This window comes from Pteronotus mesoamericanus, unplaced genomic scaffold (assembly GCF_021234165.1).
Source record: "Pteronotus mesoamericanus isolate MK-2021 breed Mesoamerican mustached bat unplaced genomic scaffold, CSHL_Meso_final contig_657, whole genome shotgun sequence".
Lineage (NCBI taxonomy): Eukaryota > Metazoa > Chordata > Mammalia > Chiroptera > Mormoopidae > Pteronotus > Pteronotus mesoamericanus.
Window position 1 is genome coordinate 2885929 of NW_026555229.1, and position 15101 is coordinate 2901029.

At 37.4% G+C, this 15101-nt stretch overlaps 1 protein-coding gene across 3 annotated transcripts in view; it reads right to left on the minus strand.

Annotated features, from left to right (window-relative positions):
- HPSE2 (heparanase 2 (inactive)) overlaps positions 1-15101 on the minus strand; it is a 650239-nt gene that overhangs the window by 206000 nt on the left and 429138 nt on the right. For all 3 annotated transcript variants that reach the window (XM_054581334.1, XM_054581333.1, XM_054581332.1), the window contains one exon: positions 1460-1507. In XM_054581334.1, the coding sequence (XP_054437309.1) occupies positions 1460-1507 (48 nt within the window). The remainder of the gene's footprint in view (positions 1-1459; positions 1508-15101) is intronic.

The window sequence follows — 15101 nt, forward strand, 5'->3', positions numbered from 1 at the left end:
AACACGATGAGTAAAAGAGCTAAGAAAGAGAATCAGTGAGGAACCTGGTTTAGATAGGGAAGGCCTCTTGAAATAGATGACATGTAAGGTGAATCTTAAGAGATGAGAAGGAGCCAGTTACACAAAAAATGGGGAGAACAGCATTCCAGGCAGAGGAATAGCATGTACAAAGCTCCTGAGGCAGACATGCATGTGAACCTTCTATGGACCAGAAGACCACCAGTGTGCTGGGACAGAATAAATAAGGGCAGAGTGGCACCAGGTGCCCTCAGATGTAGCAGAGGCCAAACACAAAGGGCCTTATCGACTAGAGGATGAAGTTTGGCTTTTGATCTAAGTGCAAAGGGAAGACATTGAAAGGTTTTAAGCTAAAGAATGGCAAGATCTTCATATTTACTAAATCCATGACTTGCAAAAACAATTTGAAGGAGGATAAGAATATCTGAAAATATTTGGAGCTTGTTGAGATAAACTAAGAGTATGCATGTAGAATAAAATATTTTCTATTATGATTGAAGTTATTGATTGCCAAGAACCTAAAAATCCTTTTGGGACACTTAATAAAGATTTCATTCACTTAGCTCTCTTTCACATGTCATGAATATGTAAGGAATACTGTGACCCACTTAAAACAGAAGAAGACAAGTTATGAGCTAGGGAGAAAAGGTTAGAGTAACTGAGAAAGATGGCCAGAGTTGACAGCTATGAGGGCACATATGAGAGCAAATATCTAAGCTATGAAGACCACATTAGATGAGAGATGATTTGGAAGATGCTATGGTATAGATTTCTTACAAAAAGGAAAGGCAGGATTCCAGTATAAAATTGTGAGATGTTGTAAGATGTTTGACATTCCAGCACAAATGCCATAAGGAAACTTAGAGAAAATGTAAATTTATATAGCAGATAATTACCTTTACAAGTCAATCTCCCTTTGGGGTAATATATCTTTGCCATTGCAAGCTTATTCCTGGAATGCTAGGGTTTATTCTCTGTTGAGGCTGCTTCATTCTCTTCATATTTTTTTTTAAACTTGCTTCATATTAGTGACTCTCTTGGCACTAATTAAGACCACTGCCATTAATATAATGAAGTGTTTCTATTTTCACATGATATATTGAGTAATCCTCAATATTTCCTCTCTTAAGGAAATTTATTCCTAAGCAAAAGCTTATGGGGAAATGGTGACATGTTCAGATTTCCATTACCTGCTCACTGATGACAGATTGATTTAAGAGAGTACATAATAGTTGAGCTTTCCCAAATGTGTCAGTGTTGTTGTTGTTTTTAAATTGTATTACTAAGAGATAGTATGTGTCATAAGAACAACTCTGGAGTTAGTCTCAACTTTTTTCCTGGAGGCTGAAGAATAGCTTATTAAGTGTCAGCTATAAACTTCATGACAAAAACTTTCATTTCACAGCAGCTGATAATAAGAGCAAAAACAGTGAATACCTACTGTTGCCAGGTAACTGCATCCACTGTGCTTCCTGCCACCTTCATGAATCTGTAAGGAAAACAAAGAGCAAAGATATTGCAGCTTGAAGTAAACCATGTCCCCAGGGTTAATATGAAGGAAGGTAAGAGGCACAGATCAGACCCATCCCTGGGCAGCTGTGCTTTCAGAGAGGGTCCACAGCCACAAACGTGGCCAACCCACAGCTATTAGAAGTGAAACTGTACAGAAGGTGAAAGTAACTATACTTTCAGCTCTCCACATATCCTTCACTACCTGGAACTAAGACCCAAGAGGACATTCTACCTATGTCTGTCTGTCTTAAACCCATGCCTGATTGTTCCCAAATTGCTTCCCCTATGATCAAAACTTATCTGTTCCATTTTGTGTTCTCTAAGGACACTGAGATCTAAGAGAAAACAAATAAAGGATAACATTTCCCAAGGATGGCAGTACAACAGATGCCTTTGAAAAAATCTCAAACCTCTCTTTTGAAGAGAGCCTGGGAAAACCCGATTTACTTATACAAATATAAAGCACTATCAGACATATCTCAGTGATGGGCTGTTATACCAGTCTGATTATAGAAACCGGAGCACCATACAGAGAAATCTAACCATTTCTGGAGAAGCTAAGTAGAGAAGTGAGTGTCACCTGAAAAGCATGCTCAGCTAAAAGGGAAATCAGACCTGTTTGTCTGCAAAGCACACATTAAAGTCTTGTTAGAAATTCCCCACCTTCCTGTGCTTTTGGAGGTTCCACCAGAACCACAAGGCCAGGAGGAAGCATCTGAGGCCTCCCAGATGCCACAGGGTATCGTAAGTTTAAGTCTGAGAGTAACTCTTACCTACCTGCCTCTTTCTCCCCATCCACATGTCCTGAGAATGTGTGCTGACATGGCTATGGTTATTATTTGAGAGAATTACCACCCAGACACAGGAAATCCAAAGGAACATCTCAGTTCGTTAAAATACTCCTTTCAACCCTGAGGCCCTGAAGGAGAACTTCCCTTCAGATAGAAACAATCTTCACTCAGTACTTCATAATTAAAGAATTCTTCCACTAGGAAGGGAGGTGGTATTTTACCAGGAAGGCCCTATCCCTGCGGTACCCCAGCATAACCTTGCCAGGTGAACACGTGCTGTTGGGGGGAGAAAGGGAAGGAAGAGGAAGAGAGGAAAGAGGAGCAGGAGGAGGAGGAGAAAAGGCTTATGTATTCTCTTTTCCACCCTGCCATGTGCTACCTCTGAGTCAATAAGCATGCAATCAGCTACATGCTTGAATAGAAAAGAGAAAAATGGAAAAATACAGGGAGATTAAACACAGATTAGCATCCAAAATACTACTCCTGCCAAAGATATAGGCTAAGCGATGGAGGCCCGATAATAATCTTACAAGTAATATCAACCAAAAATAAAGAGGGGGAGATGGAATTGTGCATTCCTCCTCAGGATATATTTTTTTTAATCCTTACTTGAGAACATGTTTATTGATTTTAGACAGGAAGGGGGAAAGAGAGAGAGAAAGGGAGAACAAGAGAAGAGAAGAAGAGAAAGGAGAAGAGAAAAGAGGAGGAGGGAGAGAAACATTATCAGTTGTTTCCTGTAAGTGCCCCAACCGGGGTTCGAACCTGCAACCTAGGTATGTGCCCTGACCGAGAATTGCACAGGCAACATTTTGGTATACAGCATGATGTTCCAACCAACTGAGCAACCTGTCCAGGGCACCTGCAGGGCATTTTAAAATTATAAAACCTAGACAAACTTAGATACAGGTATCATTTTTTAAAAAAGAAATAAAATACTTAAAATATATTTACATGTGCTTTACTCCTCCAAAATAATTTCTAATATTTCTGAAACAAAAATACTTTTTTATATAGAACTATCTCCAGTTACATATAAAAATAACCATAATGAAAATAACACTGACATTTATAGTGCTTTCTCATTTTAAAAAATTGTTCAGTTTTTTATGTGTATAATTTCACATAACCCTGAAAATAAACCTGGTTGGCAGATATTCCTAATTTATAGTGGAGGAGGCTAAGTTTTAGAATTATATGGCTTTCTCAAATTCATAGAGCTAGTACAGCGTTAACCCAGGTTCTCTGATTCCAAAGCCTACTCTCCTTCTCGGGTCCTATACTCCATCCAAGCTGTTTTCACTGAGGCCAAGAAGGACAGTACAACTCTTAGATGCAAAAAATAAGTTGAATTTTTGCCTTGAGAAAATACTGTCATATTTATCAGGAAAAGCAAAAAGGCCTGAGCCCCTTCTTTGCTTGTTGGCTTCCTCTCACAGACTTGAGCGTTTCTGTACCTATTTGTAAGACAAGGCACTAAAGCAGGTATCAAAAGATGACTGACTTAGGGTCTCTGCTATAAGACAATCACAATAAAGCCAACAAAACAGACACCTAGACAATTAGCTATCAGAGTCTCCATGTGCACACTACTGGTACAAACTAAATGCTGTGGGAGAGCAGTCAGCTCTACCTTCTATGGTGTTAGAAGAAGGATAAGCATTAAGAAAAGCTTCTCATTGCACATGACATTCCATCTGGCTTTGAAAGAAGGGTAGGATTTAGCCATGAAAAGCAGACAGGGCATAGAAACAGTTTGAGCAAAGCAAGGAAGACTCAGGGTAAGTGTATTCTCAGGAGTCCACTGCGGCTGGATATCAGGGGACAGGTAAGGGAGTGGCAGGTCAGACCACCCTGTGATGCTAACATGTCTGGTTTTTATCCTGTAACAACAAAGTACAAGTCCATGTCCTATTTATTTCTGTATGACTAGCACTCAGTCTATTACTTATAGAATATAGCTAGCTTGTCCCTCATGTGTAGTTCTTGGATTTATCCTGTGTTTAAACAAGAGAGTGTCATGATCAGATTTGAGTTTTAGGAAGCTCACTCTGTCTATGGTAAAGGTGAAAGGTACTGGTGTGGGCAAACTGGCAGGAGATGAAATGTAGAAGTTGTGAGACTGAAACCTACTAATGAAAAAAGACACAATTGAGAAACACTGTTGGAGCACTCAATAGGATTTATCAGGTGTGTTTAAGTGGGGGAGAATGTGTAAGAAAGGACCGTGAAGTTTTTAAAAACATTTAAAAAAATTTTTCAATTACAGTTTACATTCAGTATGGTTTTATATTAGTTTCAGGTGTACAGCATAGTAGTTTAACAATCATATTCTTTATAAAATGTTCTCCCAATATTGCCAGTACTGGTATTGTAAATAGTTATAACAGCATTATTAACTAGACTATATTCCCTATGCTCTACTTTACATCCTTGTGACTATTTTGTAACTACAAATTTATACTTCTTAATCCCTTACCTTTTTCACCAAGTCCCCCAACCGCTCTACCCTCTGGCAACCAGACCCTGAAGTTTTAATTGAAGTAATGCCACTGCCCATATGGGCAATCCAGGAACAGACTTTTGAAGCTGATGTTGATGAATATATTCTAATATTCCTGAATATGCTGCAAAGAACTTGAAGTAAATAGTTATTGATGATAAGTTATGCATTCACAGAAAATTAGGAGGAAAGCATAATCAACAATGCTTTGTTTGGCTAAAAGGTTCTGGGCAGGCAATTAAGAATTAAGAAACATCTAACTTGGCATTTTATTTTATTTTTTAAAGGTTTTATTTATTTATTTTTAGAGAGAGAGGAAGGGAAGGAGAAAGAGAGGGACAAAAACAGTGATGTGCGAGATACATTGATTGGTTGCCTCTCACACGTCCCCAGCTGGGGAACTGGCCTACCTCCCAGGAATGCATCTGGCAACTTTTTGGTCCACAAGCCAGTGCTCAGTCCACTAAGCCACACTAGCCAGGGCTAATTTGGCATTTTAGAAGTTGGAAAATGGTTCTTCATGGTACTATAATCTGAAGATCCTCATATGCATTGGATAGTTTGTTCTGCTATAGGTTGATAATTAAGTTCTTAAATAATCTTTCATTTTCAAATGTAGCATTATAAAAAGAATGGGAAAACTTGGAATCTTATAAACAAAATGAACTAACAAACAGAATAGAGACAGACTCATAGGTAGAGAGCAGGCTCCCAGCTGCTGAGGGTGGGGGACAGTTGAAGGGTGAGAGGGTAGAGGGATTGAGCAAAAAAGCAAAAAGAGGAAAAATTCATGGACACAGACAACAGTGTGGTGATTGCTGGCCAGACATGGGAGAGAGTACAGGGAGGGTAAATGTTGATGGAAGCAAACTTGACTTTGGGTGGAGATGGTGTGTTGTGGAACTGTACACCTGAAACCTGTATAATTTTGTTAACCAGTGTCACCCCAATAAACTCAATAAAAAGGAAAAAAAGAATGAAAAAACTAGAGTGAAGGAACCTAGTTTTAAGAGTACTGCTAATGTTTTCTCACCAAACCAGTGCCCCACACCCCTCAAAGAAAATATATAATGTCTATAACTAAAAATAAAATTTAGTGGACCCATATATAGAATATTATATAGTTTAAAGAAAAATACTTTAAAATTGAAATGATCCCAGACAGGAAAAATCAATTATTCTTCTTTAATTTTTGGATTTAATAAAATTCTAATTAAAAAATCTCAGCAGATATTTTTGAAACTTTATAAAATCATTTCAACATTCATCTGATGAAGCCAAGAAAATTCTGAAAAACTGGAATAATGAACATTTATTTAATCTATCATCTATTAAAATATACCATAAAAGTTGCAATGATTACAACATTTCTAGCTCAGAAATCAGAAAGGAGATCTATGGAACAAAAAAAAAATTATATTTATGTATAAGAATTTATTACAAGAAAAAAATTAGTATATGAAAAGCCAAGCCATTTTTTAATGTGGATTTCTGGCTATTTGAAAAACAAATTAAAGTCAGATCCTCACCTAAGATCTTATTTTGTATAAGAAATCAAAATAGTAAAATATAGTTTTATTACATTTAAAAAAGTACTTCAATCACAACTTAATATTTTTAAACAAATGATATTATCTTCTTAACTTTAGTAGTATATTGAAGAAGTAGAAAAACTATTTTCGCTAACTTTGAGAAAACACCATTTGATGTGTTCACATGAAAATTGCTACAAAGTTTTTTTCTTTTTTCCTCTTAGCAAAGTGATAAGACCAACTTCAAACATATGGAAGCATTTCTACACTTATTTTGAGGAGGAAAAAATATAATTTGCAAATAATGTCAAACAAAATATGCATTTCCAAATATTACCAGGATGGCCAAACATACCATTTTTCTTGAGATGTATAAAAAGTCATCTAAAATGGAGCAAATGTTTTGTTTTCAGATGTCTTTGAATGATACTTTAAAAACCCTAGACATACAAAACCAACCACAGAAACATGACATAAAAACAAGTGATCAGATGAAACTCTAAGGAATGGATATCACAGCCAAAGAGTTTAGAGAATTCCCCCCATTACCATCCTCCCTTCCTAAGAATTAGGGCTCTCTATAGCTACCCTGTATCTATATTGTTTCTATACTCTGTTTTTTAAAAAATTTTGATTCAAGTCTGGTTGGCATACAATATTATATTAGTTTCAGGTGTTTTCATATCTATATTGGCACTCTGGAGGAAAAGTGCAAAAAAGATCATTTTCTTTGTTCAGATCTAACACTGATGGATTCTTCTGCTCTCTAGTTCTGCCTGTTTCTCAGAAACTGGCCCAAACCACATAAATGAATAACTTCAACACAGCTGCATAATGCTCAGCAGCAGTAATATTAGAGGTGGAATAACATGCACACAGACTCCTGCTGTCAGGAGTGAAATACCACTGGGGCAGTGAAATTCTATTTAGTGTCTGGTATTATCCAAGGATTTTCCACCATCCACTTCCATTCCAATCCCTAGATTTAGGTGTATGAACATACAAATAAAAGATGACCCAGGATATGAATAATGACAAGAGGGAAAGATGGTGGTTTTCCAAGGTTGGATGTCTCCATACCTGACTTATGAAGACAGAAGTTCTGGATGATTATCTCAGAGAACAGGAGCCCTCATGCTGACATCTAGTCATTCAAAGAAGGATAAGAGACAGAAGAAACAGGGACCTGTATCAAAGGAAATTGACCAGTGCCAGGCCGACCTTTCAGTATTGGGAAAGCTTTCCCATTGGAGTCAATCTGCTGCTTGGAAAAAAACAAAATATCCCCTTTCATTGTGAGAGTTCCTTTCCTCCCTCAAGAGACCCAAAATCTGGGAGAATTTCTTTCCTTTGTTATCCACCTGCACATATGACGTATCTAAAATATTGTTGAGCCTTCTCTCCCAGGGCATATCACAGCTCTCTCTTATAATAAGGCACATCTTTATTCATGGTCTTTGGGGTTTGATTTCTACTTTCTGGACCACAAAGTGTAACCCTAAAAACTGGATTCTAAATTTTTCTCCCAGGAAAGAGGATAAATCCTTCACAAAGAAATAGGTATCTGCAGGAGTACAAACTTCAATAAGAGTGGGCAGCCTGATCTTTCTTCCTTTGTCTACAAAAATAATCTTTGGTTATGTAACTAAAATGAATAAGATGTGACAGTCACTCCATGCAAAACCCTAGAAGAAACTTGTGAGGAAATTATTCATTTTGAGTTTCAGCAAACCAGGCATATTCCATTTGGTCCAAAGCCAGTTACTTTTCCATGGCTAATTATATATTGAGCTCTACCAGCTACTACACTGAACAAATATATGGATACCTTTCCCTTGTTCTCCTTCTTTTCCTCTCCCTCCTTTCAAGCTTTGCTTCCTTTCTCTCAGGCTCTCCCCTTCCTTTTCTCTCCCTATCCCTATTTATATATGATAGTCCACTAGCAGTAGGTTGATTGGCTTCCCTTATAGCTTAAAATTCCCTTAATTTTATAGATTTATAAAGTTGTTAATATATAGTGACTAGAGATGGGTGAAATTCTTCAATCTCTCTTGGCCAGTAAGTTACACCCATCAAGTTTAATTTAAGTAGGTTCTTGAATGAAGAAAGAAAAAGTAAGTTAGCTACTTTTACTGATTGACACACACTTGGTACGCAGTTTATGTAATGTAAAATCCTGTAAGTTTGGTATCACTTTCATTGTATAGATGAAGAAACTGTGCTCAAGATCACCCAGGTAATAAGTTTCAGAGTTGAGATTCAAACCCAATTCTGATTCTGAAGTGCTTGTTTAAACCATACAGAGATGGCAAATTTGTGATATGCGTGGTGCTGCTCTCTTTTTCTAAGCCTACAGTAGATATTGGTAATACCCTCTCACTAATCTCATAATTGGCCTAAGATCTTTCTCAAGACAGGGTTCCAAGTACTTTTACCTGGAACTGGCCCCTAAGATGAAACTTAATTGCTGATAATGGGGGGTGGTTAGGAGGAAGGACGCTATATAGGACAATGGAGGCAGATGTGAGGCAATAATACATAAAGGATAAAACAGGTTTGCTTGATTAGAATAAAGACAAATGGCAGGGATGTAGGGTATGATGAGAGAAGACATTGAAGCAAATCTGGAAGGCTATGGCTGAGGCTGGAAGGTGCTGGTTAGGGGAATATTTTGACAGACATCTTTTGACAGCTGCTGAGACAGTCATAAAGACTTGAAGCAAGCAAAGAAGGCTATAACTGATATAATACGATTTGCCCTGGCTGTGGAGCATGGTAAGAAGGAGGAAAAATGCCTCAAGATGTTATGATGAATTTCACACAAAAAAGCAAACTTTCCAAAGGCTCAAGCCCTGGAATGAAGCTGAGTCTAAAAGAGTGAACACTGTGGAACTAAGGTGAAGAAGGATTATATTTTTGTAGTACGCTAGACTGTGTGGCTCCATTCAAGGATGAAGATTCAGGAAAACATCACCACGTGGGCCCAGGAATCAGATGGATATATAATTTAAGACCTGACTCCATAGCTTTTTAGCCATGTGAAGATGTTTAACCTCCCTGAACCACTTCAAATAGACAGAACGGCAACTACTTCTCAAAGGTTTTGTGACGATTATCAAGATAACATACATAGAGGAACAAGGGTAATTCCCGGTATACAGCTGGTACTCAGTAAATGTAAGTTTGGTAAATAATTTAACATCTGTGCACCTCCATTCCTTGATCTGTAAAATAAAGATAATAAAACCTGCTCTGGGTATCAAAAGGTGGCAGTGGAGTAGGAAAATACATTGCACACCTCCTACCAGAACCAAACTGGAACTAAAACTAAAGAGGAGAATAGTTCCCTGAAATAAACTGAAAACTACCCAGAAAAGAGGCTTTTAACCAAGGATGGGCAAAAACCACCATTAGGTTTTTTTTGAGAGCAGCACCACGCATATCACAAATTTGCCATCTCTACATGGTTTAAACAAGCACTTCAGAATCAGAATTGGGTTTGAATTTCAGCTTTGAAACTCAGCTCTGAGACCAATAGGAAGGGTGAGGTTGTTAAAGAAGCCAGCCCGGTTCACATGGGTGGTGGGCTGAGGGAGCCAGCTGTGGGAGCTTCCCCTTGAAAGGAAAGAAGGTGGGACCACAAATCAGGCTCCCAAGTGCAGAGCACCAGTGCCAGGATCAGACAGTACATAGTGTCCAGCGGTGAAAAGCCGCAGGGTTTTCCTCCGCTGGGAAGAGCCAAGTCCGCTGGAGACAAAGCCACAATTTTTTTTTTTCTTAATTCTTAAAGGGGTCAAAGCACAGATTTTGTGCTTGCAAACACTCACCTTGGGCCCCCGTGAAGAGAGGGCAGCATGGACTAGAGTCATGTGAGGAGAGTCTGGAATCAGAAGCACTGGGAAGAGAGAAACTTCCCCACTCTGGCCAAGGAAATAGACCTCCATGAAGTCCAGGAAGCTCAGAGAGTCCCAAAGAAATTGGACCCAAGAAGGAACACACCAAAACACATCATAATTAAATTATGCAAGATTGAAGATAAGGAGAGAATCTTGAAAGCAACAAAAGAAAAGGAGAGTTACCTACGAAGGAATTCCCATAAGACTACTAGCTGATTTCTCAAAAGAAACCTTACAAGCAATAAGGGGCTGGAAAGAAGGATTCAAAGTCATGAAAGGCAAGGACCTACACCTAAAATTACTCTATCCAGCAATGCTATCATTTAGAATAGAAGGGCAGATAAAGTGCTTCCCAGCTAAGATAAAGTTAAAGGAGTTCATCATCACCAAGCCCTTGTTATATGAAATGTTAAAGGGACTTACCTAAGAAAAAGAAGAAGATCAAAAACTATGAACAGTAAAATGACAACAAACTCACAACTATCAACAACTGAACCTAAAAAAGCCCCTAAAACAAAAACAAGCTAAGCAACCAACTAGAACAGGAACAGGAGCACAGAAAAGGAGACCACATGGAAGATCAGCAGGGAGTGGGGAGAATGGGGGAAAAGGAACAGAGAATAGGTACAAAATAGACAGGGGGAAGTTAAGAATAGTATAAGAAATGGAGAAGCCAAAGAACTTATATGTATGACCCATGGACATGAACTAAGGGGCGGGGGATGTTGGTGGGAGGGGGGTGCAGGATGGAGAAGGATAAAGGGAAGAGAAAAAATGGGACAACTGTAATAGCATAATCAATAAAATATACTTTTTAAAAAATCCTTAATCATAATGGCAATAGCTGATAACCTTGGGCTTGGGTAAGGAATTAGGCTATTTCTCTAATTGGGAAAGAAATCCTTTCCAGGGGAAAAATGTATAAATGAAAGCATGTTTAGAAGTAAGTAGTCATTAACACAATTCTCAGCGAGAAAGTAAACCTTTCCAGTAGCCAGTGCGTCTTTCTTAATAAGCACTGAACAGCTGCTGGGAGACCTTGCCTCTCTCTAGAGGCAGGGATGAAAACTCTCTTTCTATGAACTAAAATAAATTGTTCTCTTCTCCTGTAGTTTGGCCAAGTCATATTACCTTCACAGTTGATATAAAACAGAACAATTATTAGGTATAACATTGTAATAATTACTCTGTGCATCAAACTGTCCCCAGTTGTACATTTTTCCACTACAAACTAGAATGCGGTGTAAGCAAGTTTCTAGGCAGGAGATAGAGTTGTGATCACACTCATTATACTGGCATGTTATTGTAGCTAATCTTTCTAGTTCCCACCCTCACTCAGCTCTGTGAACTGCTTAGAAGACTATATTGAGTCATATTCAAAAAAGCAGTCAGAAAAAAAATCTGCCTTTTCATCTTTGAAATACATTTGTTACTCTTAACAATTACGGCTGACATTTCTTTAAGTGTCAACTGTACCAGGCCTTGTGCTAAGTTCTTTAAATTCATTATCTCATTTAACATCACAAGTCTAAGAAATAGGAAATTTCATTAGTCCCATTTTACAGACGAGGTTTCAGAGAGATTACATAATTCCTCAAGATGACCTAGCTGGTGGCAAACCTGTGTTTCCTCTAATTCCAAAGGGCATGTTCTTCACCACCCTGCCTTTTTTTCCTCCCCCAATCCGGCTATGTTGACTCTTTAAATAGAAAACAGAAAGCTGTTGTTTTTAAATGTCTTTATGAGACCTATGAAGGAAAAAAATGCCTATGGCCTACAAAAGTCATAAGGAGAGCCTGTGTTAGGAACATAATGAAGTGTTGATCCTTATCCACCCATAAAACCTTCATTATTATCTATGCTTTAGGTATAAGTGTAGTCTATAAATCAGTTTCAGGCATTTAGTAGAAGTATTGGTAATTAGACATAACTAAATATTGAAATTCTGGATATAAAAAGGCATTTTTTTTCTGCTTCTGGTTTTTAGACAATTAAGCATATAGCATAATACAGCATGTGATCTGGTGTAATGGAAAAGATCATTGTTTGCTTTCTAATTCTTTTCTGCTTTTATCCTCTTTGCCAAAATTAGAATGCTTTCCACAACACTCTGGGCCATCATGGGAGCTAAAAGCCCTGTCTAGCTTTCTGTTCTAACACAGTTTCAGCTTAGAATATTCCACTACCAACTCTGTAGAATGCTATAACTCTTATTCTTTCTTTCATTCAACAAATAGGAGCAGCTACTATGTAGTAGGCTTTTTGCTAGCACTGTATCTACATTGGTTATTACAACAGACATACTTCCCAACAAATAAATATGTAGTTACAATTTGTGATAAATGTCATAAAGAGAACTGACCGAATGAGTTGATAGAAAATTACTTAGATAGGTTACTCAAGGAAGGCCTGGTGGATGAAGAGAAACCTGGCATGTGGCAAGTGGAGAGAACACTCTAGGTAGAAAGAGCATATATTAACAGCCCTCCAAATTGCAGTGAAGATTAGCACATGCCAGGCCAATGAGGCCTGAGTGAAGAAGGACAAGGGAAAGCTGGAGAAGGTAAGAATGAATAGCTGGGCAGCAGCCAGGTAATTCATTGTGGAGCCCTGTCAGATGTGAGTAAGGAGATTAAGTTTTATTCTAAAAGCAATGAAAAGTTATTAAAACGTATTTAGCAGTGACTGGCATTATGTAAATTATGTTTATAAAAGATTTTCTGGCAACTGAGTGACAAATAGATTGACGAGGACAAGAATGGAAACAAAAACAAACAAACAAAAAACAGTAACAAGGCTATTGAAGTGGCCCAGGTTCTGAGTTCTCCAAACTGTAATTCTTTGTTGTCTGCTCTACCGTCATCCCTCACTTAAAGCAGGCTCATATTTCAAATCAATGTGATCCAAACATGTTAGTAAAACAATGGTTCTTCAAGATGGTCTCTGGTCAAATAAACTTAAGAAATTCTGCATCCTGCCCTGGCTGGGTAGCTCAGTTGGTTAGAGTATCATCACGATACACAATGATTGTGGGTTCAATCCCTGGTCAGGGCACATATAAGAATCAACCAATGAACGCATAAATAAGTAGAACAAAAAAAAAATCAATGTTTCTTTCTCTCTCTAAAAAAAAAATCAATAAAACTAAAAAAAAAAATGCATTCTAAATCTCCTCCTTAGAGATTCAGAATGTAAACTAATGTATTAAAGGTTCTGGGAAGCATTTCCATAAATTTGTGTATCCCAGTATTTCTCAAACCTACTTGGAACTTCTTATTTTTTCCCCCTCCACATAGTGTTAATATCCTGCCATCTGATGTTCTCCAGAGTGCATTGAAGGAAATGATATCATAAGTTACTCTAACCAAGATTTACCTCCATATGCTTCGTTTACTGGGCCCCCTCTTCTCCACCTCTTTATTTATTATTTCAGTGAGTCAGACAATATTTTCTGACTCTACCTATGTTACATGAGGATATCAGCCTTTTGATGTCTTATTTCTTCTCTTCATTTCTACCATCTATTTTCTGTCAACTGTTCCTTTACTTTTACATTATAAAGGTTGACAAAGTTTTTTCTCCTTTCTATGACCATACTTTTCTTCCTTGTTTCTGGATCTGGATCTGTTGCATATCCTGAATTAATCCTGTATATCAGTAATATTTTATCTCAAATTTTCTCTCTCTATCTAAGCTCTGTGTATGGTTTATTTCCTTGATTTTATCCTCCAATTCTTTTATTAGACTTTTTCTTTTAAAGGCATTTTGGAGATATAATTTAATACCATATAATCTACCCATTTAAGTGTACAATTCAATTTTTTTATTATATTTACAGAGTTGTGCAACCCTCAATATAATGTAATTCTAGAATATTTAATTTCAAAGAGAAAGCCTGTATCCACGAGCAGCCACTCTCCATCTCCCCACCATCTCTACCAGCCCTAAGCAACCACTAATCTATTTTTTGTCTCTATTTTTTGCCTATTCTGGACATTTCATGTAAAAAGAATCATAAAATAGTTGGCCTTCTTTCAGTAAGCATGCTGTTTTCAAGGTTTGTCTGTGTTGTAACATATATTGGTATTTCATTTATTTTTATTGTCAAATAATACTCTATTGTAGGATACACCATGTTTCATTTATCCATTCATCAGTTAATGGACACTTGAGTTGTTTCTATGTTTTGGCTATTATGAATAATGCCACTATGAATATTTGTATACAAGTTTTTATGTGGACATATGTTTTTGTTTATCTTTGGTATACACCAAGGAGTGGAATTGCTGATTCACATGATAACTCTATGTTTAACATTTTGAGTAACTACTAGAGTATTCTAAAGCTGTTGCACCAGCAGTGTATGAGGGTTCACCTCCTCTCCAGTATTGTTCTAGTATGTATTTTGATTATGGCCATTCTAGTGAATGTGTAGTGGTATCTCGTGATTTTGATTTACGGTTCCCCAATAACTAATGATACTGAGCATCTATTCATGTGCTGATTGGTCACATGTATGTCTTCTTTGGAGAAATGTCTACTCAATCCCTTTTTGCTCATTTTAAAAATAGATTGTCTTTTTATTGCTGAGTTGTAAGAGTTCTTTATATATATATTCTGGATGCAAGTTCCTTATCAGTTTTATGACTTGCAAATAGTTTTTCCCATTCTGTGTGTCTATTCACATTCTTTTTAAAAAATTTTTTATTTGTTGATTTGAGAGAGAGAGGAAGTAGGGGTGGTGGAGGGAGGGAGAGAGAGAGAGAAAAACATCAATTTGTTGGTTAACTCTTGTATGTGCCCTGACTGTGGATTGAATCTGCAACCTTGGCATGCTGGGATGGTGCTC